The sequence below is a fragment of the Varroa destructor genome, unplaced genomic scaffold (assembly GCF_002443255.2).
Source record: "Varroa destructor unplaced genomic scaffold, Vdes_3.0 BEIS01000003.1, whole genome shotgun sequence".
NCBI classification, from domain to species: domain Eukaryota; kingdom Metazoa; phylum Arthropoda; class Arachnida; order Mesostigmata; family Varroidae; genus Varroa; species Varroa destructor.
Genome location: NW_019211456.1, coordinates 55,408,407 through 55,419,159, shown reverse-complemented (window position 1 = coordinate 55,419,159; position 10,753 = coordinate 55,408,407). Strand labels below are relative to the sequence as shown.

At 38.5% G+C, this 10,753-nt stretch overlaps 1 protein-coding gene across 1 annotated transcript in view; it reads left to right on the top strand.

The window, feature by feature from the left end:
- Window positions 1-10,007: 10,007 nt before the first annotated feature.
- LOC111247294 (integrin alpha-8-like) overlaps window positions 10,008-10,753 on the top strand; it is a 45,148-nt gene continuing 44,402 nt past the window's right edge. Inside the window, exon 1 of the mRNA XM_022798028.2 lies at window positions 10,008-10,713. Coding sequence (XP_022653763.1) covers window positions 10,544-10,713 — 170 coding nt within the window. The 5' untranslated portion in view covers window positions 10,008-10,543. The remainder of the gene's footprint in view (window positions 10,714-10,753) is intronic.

Sequence of the window (10,753 nt, the reverse complement as noted above, 5' to 3'; positions counted from 1 at the left end):
TGAACATACATACCCATACACAGACTATTATTTCAAAAAACTAGCCAAAAGGTACCGTTTTCATTAGTCGTCTAAATCGGGTTTGGGTAGAAAGCAAAAATATGAAGAAAAAACTAGAATGCTTGGAGTAAACCACCACAAGATCCACAAAAGTTCTACATTTATAAGTGTAGTCTGCGTCTCCTATCGTTTATGGCAATCTAACGCTAACTTTCGGTCGTATCATCAACTCTATAGCGGATAATCTATCAAGTAACAGATCATTCTTTTATTCACTTTACTAGATTCTGCTTTTAATACGCCTGCCCTGTTGCCATAGTAAACATGAACAGCCATCGCAGGCAGGTTTTAATTTCGAACATCTGTAGTTATAAAAATCAAAAAAGCATAAACATTACTATGCTTATTATAAAGCACTTTTCTCATAAATTAACACAGATGCGTGTACTGTTCATTGTTCAATAGCAATGCTATTTCGGGGAAGTTCCTTTCGAGCACCATTCCAAAGGCGATGTATTTAGTGTGGGTTATACTGAAAATATTACAGCAAGATATAGAAATTACGTTTTCATGCTATTTACACTTATCAGTACCGTATCTAGTCAAGCTGTGAGCCGCCATAATTTTCAATCAAAAAAATCAAAGTTAATAACATACGTTGTCTATCCAATCGAAAAACTGAGCATCCTCATCTCTTTGTAGGCAATTTAATGTACTCTCAATATAAATGATATCTTTCTAATTTCCAAATTCTCTGAAGAACCCTTATATAGTTGTAACTGTATAGCTAATTATAACTTTATTGCTACTCGTTCATCTATAATTTATATCTGCGTCGGTTCCTTGATTTAACGTTTGAACAATTTTTTGCTGCTTTCTATTTGACAGGTATGGGCGTCCGATTTTTATTTTTTTTTAGCACTTTATTACTGAAAGCGTACCGGCGTACGCATACCCGAGGTCAATAAATTGACCGCGATCGGTAAAATAGAGAGGTTTCGCTGCTTTAAATTCAAAGACCTTTATGTTCCAAATTTTGTGTTTGATATTGCCTTTAGGCATTCCATCAGACTGCTGGCTTTCAGCACGAAACGAAGTCTAGTCATGCGCGGGTGTAGACTCACATCGTGTCCCTAAGCTTAGCAGGCAACTACGTTACCCACTAAGCGATCAAGGAGACAAAAAGACTTAAGGTTTGCAAATTGCTTGTAGAAACGAGTGCTATCGAAGGCATTCTGGAAGTCAATAAGTTTCGCTGTTTTATTAAACTTTTATTTACCATCTGAAAAATTGCGTAGCCCATGGCTTTTTTTTTAAAAGAAGTTATTGTTCTTTAAAGGTACAGGCTCGTTAAAAAAACGTCCCTCAAAAATACCGTTGGGGTTTTTTATAACATGCAATACACATATTAGTTAATAATTTGTACAGTTACGCATAAAAACATATTTATTTGAATAGTCTGGAGGCACGGTTGTCCATTATCATGTGTAGATGGTGGCTTGCACGTGGTGATACGCCTAAGCCTATTGGAACCCGCTACTCGTTACTCTATCTTCTGTTGTCATTTATTTTTTTGTATTTAATATGATTTTTTTAAAATTTAAAATCATTATCAAGCTCAGTAATCTCAAGCCTGATACATATATATGCCTTAAAGTGTCTCAGTGAGGCCACCCTAAGGCGTGTTATTGATTTCTTAGTTCACATATTGTGCGTTTTAAGTGCGGACTTAGCAAAACAAAATGAGGATATAACATCTACTATTTTCGCTGGACTGTCATGATTTCAAAGAAAAAGTACAACTAAAAAAAATTTGTTGGAGCGTTAAACAGCTATATAGTACTCAAATCTTTCTTATTCAATAAGTTTGAGCTATACACAGTCAAAACTGGCATTTACTGAAAAATGGAAAAAAAACTTAATTAAGTAAAGTTGCAATCCGCAATGAAAGAAAAAAAACTATTTACGTAGATGCTTTATAGAAAACTTATTCTTTTGGACAGAATATAGCCCCCATCATCTGTCGCGTTTCATATTTGTGAAAACAGCAAGTTTGAATTGTTAATTTGGCGCAAAGATCATGTATTTTGTAAGTATAGCGCTCTTGTTTGCCAATGCCTGAACAGAATTAAATAATCTCCGTTTGTTTCTAGGAGTTTGCAAGGATACTGGTGATCTACTATATAAATTTAGTTAAGGTGAATATAACTCTGTTGTGTGTTCTATTTAACTTTATCGAGCTGGTGCCGTACTGCGAGGAAGAGCTGCTGTAATAAGCTTTGGAAAATGGGGAAAATCGTTGGTGGCAGTCATAACGATCGACGATCTACGGAAACTTTTGCTACGAAGAGCGCTGGACCTTTGTAACCCAAAGGAGAGAACGAACTGAAGGCTAATTAGCCTCCAATCTCTCAACCCAATGTACCCTTCCAATTTTCTTTGAGCACATCTTGGGCATCCGTCCTTTATAAACTCAAATTGGACAAAAAATGGTGAAAGCGATCCGTGCTGAGAACTAGATACATGGTCCTTCCGGATGCCATAGCCTGTCAGACATTTCTAAGTTGTTATGACGCTAAGACATACTGTCACTGTCAGCAATGCACCCAATCTCAAGTTACTAAACCTTTCCTTAACTCATTGAGATGGTCAGATGACCCCGTATAATAACCATTATTTACATAAGAACAGATATAGAGAGAAGAGATAGGGTAAGATCAAGATAGTTTTGCCAACTGGTTTCATAATTTAATACGGATTACATCAAAATAAAATAGAAAAAGACAAATGTGTCAATACAACGCTAGAGATAGTAGCTTTACGTAAACTGTTAAAGAAATGAGTGCTTAGAATAACATCATCATCATCATCATTGAAATTCGCTTATGTAAATACTTTATAACTAAAGAGTCTAAAATTTATAACATTTTTAGAAAATTTTAAAATAGAGTGAACATGTAGAGCACAGGGCTTTACGACGGCGCTGCTTTTCTCTGCGCTACGCTAGTCAAAGAAAGCGTCCTTAAACATGAGCTTTGTCTATAGAGACTTTTGCGGCCGACGAAAATGATTCGGCACCACATACAACGTAGTAAAAGGCACTTATTGCATAACGGATTATTATGTGTTGATTCTTCTATCTGACTCTTGCCGCGTTCCGTCCATCGTAGCGCCAATAGCAATGAATTCTGAGTCTATTTTGGCCATTCGTTCCTTCCGATCTCAGATATATTCCAAATAGGCGAGCGATTTTGGTAGGTGAAATTGGCGTCAAAGATATTCAACAAATAGCGGCGTATCCGCGACAAAATACAAGTAGTTTTTATGGCAGGTTGTGTGCAAACCTAATAAAAAAGCAGATTTTTCACGGTATAGCCTATATCTTCAAATTGTCTTGAGGTTCCCCCAAATTAGTTTGATGCCATATGAGGCCATTGAAGCAAGCTTAGTATCCAAAAAGGCGAATCATCATTCAATTCCTATGCTTAAGCTATCTAGCTCTCTGCTCTTAAGCCCAATCGGAGGCTTCAACCAAAGGCAACTCATCCAGTTTCTATGCTTAAGCTATCTAATCCTCTACTCTTAAGTCCAGTCGAGGCCTCAAACAAAGGCAACTCATCCAATTCCTATGCTTAAGCTATCTAACCCTCTACTCTTAAGCCCAACCGGGGGCTTCAAGCAAAGGCAACTCATTCAATTCCTATGCTTAAGCTATCTAATCGTGCCGTGTAACAGCGCTCGCTGTCAGAATTTTTTTAATGTGTTGTGTAATACGCTCGATGTAGCAAGTAAGTTTGGGTGGCAAGAGAGCTTCATGTATTCCAAAAGTAAAAAGTATGATCATAAACTGTTCAGTATTTCATGGCTTCGATCTTGTCCAAGTTCATTTCTAAGCCGGCATTCGTCACGTACTGTTAAAAACGGGCCCATTGCCTGGTTAACTTCAGAAAGACTTGCCCCGTAAATGACATGATCTCATTTTAATAAACAGGATTTGACAAGTACATTGCTGACTTTCCCCTACAAAGCTTATCTTGTTTTTTTCCCAAGCTTTTAGAAGAGCGTGAAGACACGTAAAGTGTATAGCTGGAACTACTTTGTAGCGGCATCTCCGTTTAGCAATTGCGCTCAATGAACTCGGTTTTCGAGGATATTTTTGCCTTTCCGCAAGGAGTCCTTTTTGCCATTTTTCCGATATTGTACGCTTGTAGAGAGTGATTCAGCGCGTAGTTCCCTAGTGCCTCTTTAAAATGTTCGGGTTTGATTTGATCAGGACCAGCTGCCTCGCTGTGCTTGAGCTACTGCAGCGCTGCAATGCCAACAACTATCGCAGTCTTTATATGATTTGCCTGCTCGTTCCATGTTGGATTACAGTGCGGTGAGTCTTTCGGCACGATGCTCCTGGAAGCATACCTCTGCACAATGAGCAACGAAGATATCCGATGTGGTGGAGCATGGAAAAAATCCGGACCGCCGTAGCCATCTACAGGGATGTTGTTTCGGCTCGAGTGAGAGGCCATAGCTCCTCGGCTATGTCGCTCGGTCCGCAAGACCTGTTTATTTCAACACCTAATAGAGATATAAAAATGGACGCATTCCTGCGTATATTATGGTTAGTGGGCGGAAACTCATTTGTGCTTGGTAAACGCACTATATAACGTTTAACTTTAAGCTGTTGCGATGAAGTTTAACCCCACCATCTATATCTTGGAATATCTTAGAGGGCGACGCTATATTTTTTGACTTCAGGTCTCTCTGGTATGGGAAAGAATTCATTAAGACGCTGGCGAATTCTTCTTTTGCTTAGCGACATTGCTAAAGCTGTGCGCCGTGAAGCTGCGAGCACTCATCCTGTAAGGAGATTTTTGGTAGATTAGAGACGACTTAGATGACAGGCAGGCTGGTCGCGAGTACGTCCATAGTGAATTACTACATTCTAACAGTGAACGTCAGTTTCTCCTGGTCGGTTGCAGTCCAGTACTCAGAGTCCGCTAAGGTACCAATCAGCTTGCTTCGATACTCTCTTAGCTTGTCTAATTTAAGTTGAAGTCACTTTCCACGATTGTTGGTGATTCGTTAAGCAAAGCATTGAGACATCATCGCGTCAACTCCTATAGCAGTATAGTTGATATTTCGATAGAGTCTGGTCAAACACATCCTGCTATCACATTAAACTTTTGCACTTGTAGAAAAGCAACGTTAACTTGCGATATAAGCACTATCATATCGCTCAAGACCTGATTATAGTATGTAGTGACTCCACTGTTAGACCTCTGCCAGCCTTTTAGTCTAATCGTTGTTGAAAGTGCTGTGTAGAAACCTGATTAGGTAAAAGCAGTACTTGTCTACGCTTTACGTAAAACTATTATGCTTCGGCGTCGTAAAAAAGGCCGTGCAGGAAGTATAAAAGACGGACATCTTCATAATGTTATAACGTAGCAATTAGCATTTCTAAGTCTTCTTTGGGATGCTCGTAGATTTGGACTGCTAAACTAATCGCAAGGCAGCGAGCAGGTAGTCGAGTAGAGTCTCTCTCAACGGTGCTTCGTACCCCTTTTCGTCATCGTGTCATCTTGGTTCGCACTGATCGATCTGATTTGTCTAAAGCTGCTTCGCGTTTACCTTAATATTTGCCAACCGCTGGCATCCAGTGCTGATAATTGGAATTTGGCGATATGCTCTTGGATCGAAGGGTCGGGGCGAACGGATATTACTTGCTGGCCTGTTCACTGCCCAGTCTTGGCATCCTTAATTCCGTCGATCGGTAGTATCCCTCTTGGTTTCGTATTGATAAAATCTCAAGTTGTAGGTTGTTCCTAAAAACACTTGGAGCAGGCACCTCTGATCGTGAAACCACCTGGCTAAAAATCGAGCCACCTTTGCGTCACTTATCTTAAGCCCGGGTCATACCATAATTTGGAAATCACATTCAGTACTTTCTTACATTAGCACTTTATCAGATTCGGCTTCTTGCGTTCTAGATGAAGCTGAGGGACGATTTCATTGATAGTGTACACTCAGGTCTATGTTTTTTCAATCAAAGAGTGAAGAGAAATACTTAAAATGAGTTGGGCTCTCCTGAGATTCATTCATTCTTGATATCCACTACGCAGAACTATGTTTATTGACTTAAGATCATTCTAAGGGAATTCAACAAGCAGCGAACAAAAGAACAAATTTTCTGTCAGATTTTTTGCCATGGCCTTAAAATGACATTACTTGTTATTTTCAGTTGAGTGAAGGCTGGGGATATTAAAATTACTCAATATCAGAATATAAGCGTTTTTATTGTTTTAGTGGTTTACTGTTTGATAAGCAAGGACAAAAACATTGGAGCAATGCCAAGGCTTGTTGCAAAAACGTTTCTGTCTGTTTACCGCGATTGCGTAGGTTAGTGTCAGTGGTTTGCTATTAGGGCTGAGCCAGATTTGAAAACTAGTGTATATAGGAGAGATGCTATAGTTTTTGACTGATCTGGCATATCGACAAGGCTCGACGAAAGAAGTTTGGAGGACATATGATAAAAAAACGTATATGTAAATAAATAGTAAATAAACAAGCATATAATGTACAACCGTTCGGAGATTTATATTCTAGGGTGTACAAATAAAACGCCCTCAAAGCATTGAGGTTCAGTTTGGGTCGTCTCTGCCATAACGGAACTGTGTGAGCGATGAATCAAAAAGGCCATGTAAAAAGATGAAATCTGTTTAAGCTCAAAATCGAGGTTAACGCTGTTATTACATACTTATATTGGCGCAACCGGTCTGATTAATCGGAACCCGGTTTTATATCTAAGCATTCGAATCGTATATCTAAAATATTAAGGAGTCAGTGACAAGTGAGCCATTCCATATCTTTGGAATACATCGGGTTTTTAATAACTGGATTATCCTAGCCTCGGTCAACTAATAATCGTTATAAAACAACAGCAATTAATAGTACTAATACAAATGATTTTTATTACAGCCCATATATGTTATCTATTTGAAAGACAGAAACCGAGATACTCGCATTTAGAAATCCATATCTACGTTTAAGCACTTGTGAATTTTTGTGCCTGTTAACAATACAAGACACGTTCATCGGGTCCTTAGTCAATCACCTATGAGCGTACAGCTTGCACAAACAATTGCCACACCCCACATCAAATTTTTGTCGATTTTTTTTTGACAAAAAATAGGTGAAATGATACAAATTCAGAAGCTTCTATATAAAAAGTAAAAATAGCCACAGCTTTTTCAGAAAGATATTTTCGCCTGATTATTCGCACATTCTAGTCTCCAAATGAGTGTCTAAAAATTACAAGAGTAAAAATATATGCAACCCCAAAAAAAGCGAAATAAGTCGATAATAGAATTGACGTATGTTATATTCTTTGCTAGTTTGCCTAACTTGCTAATTGCTGATTATTTCATAGCACATTTTCAACAACGGAAACTACAGCACTGAAGGCGCTACAGGCAAAGGTATTACTAAGTACTGCTCATTGTAAGCACTCGGATCAATATAATTTATCAGCTTTATTCTTTTAATAAGTACACATATATACTATAGTGTAATATAGCATGTGCGTTTGTACTGTATGCCTAGCCATAGCTTGGTCGTTTGAATAACATTTTTTCCGCAGCTTTTTATTTTTGAAGAAATCAGCAAACTCAAATGCTACCCATGTGTTAATCACATAGCCCCAGAGTTTACTGCTAGTCAACATGCAGCATTAAGTTGAAATGGAATGAAATGCATTAAACTCAGGTCTGTCTTTGCCGGCTCGTGTGTCGCCGTACTCCGTGGTGTAGTGGTAATGTATTAAGCACTAATGACTACCGTGCCGTATAGTCTACGTAGGAAATTAGGGGGTAATTCAAACGTTAGCAAAGTGCGAATATATAGAGAATGTATATTATACTAGATTAAATCTTTATTTTACTGGGTTACCCACAGTAAATATCATGTGGTCTGTTTCACCATGAATACCCAAAATATTGGTTTTATTCCTCGTCTTTTTTCTATTTGAAGCTGTGAGGTATACTGCCTAGCCGAGAGTTTACTATTTCCAAACAAGAATCGCCTTTGCTATCTTGTCCTAGACTTTTGTAAGAAATCCATAATAAAACAACACTATTAGAAAGGCTCATAAACCGACAACAACAAAAAATATTTACATGTATAGATGTGTCATAGGTATGTTGGTAAGAAAAAAATAAAAGCAATGCAACAAATTGCGGTGGAAACCTGCTTTGTGACTACTGGCTTAGCGAAAGTAGTGTTTGATAGTAAAAAATGGTCAACGCAGAGCGTTTTACGTGCAGTAAGAGATCTCTTACTAAATTCAGACAGACGTCCTTGGCACCTCTTCTGGCACAGACGCTTTCGCGCTGGCCACTTCATCGAAGTCAAACCACTGCTGGAGAAGGCGCTGGCTTGTGATTCTGTGCACCCGAACTATTGCATCGAATGATGCCTATATAACAGCTTTTCGTTTCGCTATTTAACGAATTAAGGCAATCGATTGTTTGCTAGCACCGACAGGAAAAAGCTTCAATACCTATTATACATGATTTTCACATACTGCTGTGTTCAACTGTGAGCGTTTATCGAAGGTCTAGTGGTTGTTATAGTAATGAATACGACGTATTTTAAAGTGTGACAGTTACAACGTTAGCGTCTTGAAAATCTCCAAATGCATTTTTTGGTCATTGTAGCAATGTATAAAACGCATATTCATATAAACACATCAAGTTTATCAAAAGTATCTTTTTAAATTTAAATCTAGAGTGCCGTATTTGTTTGCTACGCATGTGATTTATTCTTTTGCCTTATCTGACTTTCGCCTCTGCCTACGTCAGAACTCAGTACCAATTTTAAATGTATCGCTTCAAAGAATTGTCAGAGTGAGAAGTTCAATGCCAGCAATTTGTTAATAGTTGCATGAGTGAAGAAATTATCGAGCTCAATGGACGGGCTGCATGCATGCATGTATATCTGTATGTATCGTATTCTGATGGGTCAATACGCGAATACTCGTGACATGTGAAAAAGAAAAAGTTTAAATAAGCCGCACATTTGATAAAGAGTCGAAGAGGAAAAATTTCATAAGTTTGTTAAAGATAGACAGGGTGAGCTGAGATTCAGTACTCTAATTTTTCTACATACTACTACTATAAAATGAATTTATAAATCTTAGACACGTTTCATTTTACGGAGATACAGGTGTATGTCAGAAGAAAGCAAACTTACCCTAGTGATTAGCATCATGCATGTGGCACATATATTTGTCCAACGTCTGTTACCCGGCAATTAGTTTGTCTTGTGTATGGAAGACGACATATTTCAAAATTGGCGGATTCGGCAATTTCAAAACGCAACTAATCAAACAATTTTAAACAAGGCCTAATTGACTACAAATATATTATCCTTCAAATTTTGTGTAAAAGAAAATATCGGAATAGAGTAATGTCTTTACCAGTGCATTCTCTAAAACTGTTGAGGAATCATAAACTTTCTGAGATCAATATGTTGCAAGAATTACGACACAGAGTTCTTGTAATTTTTATAAACAACATCGATAGGATTGTTTTGAACGCCTTTTTATCGTTTTAATAGGTCTGTGCTTACACGAAGGAATAGCTTAACTGAATTTAGAGATGTTGAGTTGACCTCATTACTAGTGATACCCAAGTTTTAGACTTTATTGCGAAACAATTTTGAGATGCAGAACATAATCATAAGAGGATAGGGATCGTTAAAACTACTGGAAACGTGTGAGGGGTTTAAAATAAAATAGACAGATATTTTTTTAGGAGAGAAGATATTATTGTGAGTCTCTGACTTCCCTATTCTATTCATTTAATTCTTTCTCGCTCTAACAACCTCTCTCCGATAGCTCGTGTGCATTTAGAGCTGCTGTATGTCCGACTGAGAGAGTGCGACGGGATAATGGGTAAGGGTGAACCGACTTTCCCTTCCGGAGTAGGTGAGCGAGCCAAAGGCAAAAAGGACTTTTCCCTCAAGAATAACGTGCACACTGCCTTGAGTGCACACTACTGCAGAAACATACCGGAATCACAGAGTGAATGAGCACAGTTAAGTGTGTCTGTTCTGGTCCTGCATGACGACTAGCACCGAGCTCGAACTCTGAAAAACAGCGCAGTACGTCAAGTCGGATAGTAGGCCATAGGCAGAAGGATCAGTGTGATGTGAGAACTATTGTTCTTACCGCAAACTCGATGTAGCAGCATCAGCATTGTGACCTGAGATTAAACATCGCTGTGGCAGCTTTTTACGACTTGCCTGAATGAATACTGACATGATTATTAAAGCTATTCAGATTTTAGAGGATTTTACCGGCGAAACAAGGGAAAACAACAAAGCCCGTTGATAAGGTAGAGGAGCACATACACTTCGAAGTGGCATAAAAAGATTAATCTGATCATCACGCAGCATAAGTCGCTACTGAGCCGTCTGTATTAATATTAAGGAAATCTTATTTAAATTGCAATAGAACGAAAAGGAAGAGTGCGTGTTAAGAGTATCGGCAGTGATGGCGATGTTGCGACATCCTTTAGCCCGGCTTTTATGCCTCGGGTATTGTGTGATACTCGGTGTTCGTGCAGTGAATGTGGACCTGGCTCATGTGCTCATGCACAGCGGCCCTGAACATTCCAAATTTGGATTTTCCGTTGCTATGCACATTTCTGATGGAAGGCCAATGTGAGTTGATTGTAGTGATGTGAAATTAGAGACTAAGCGT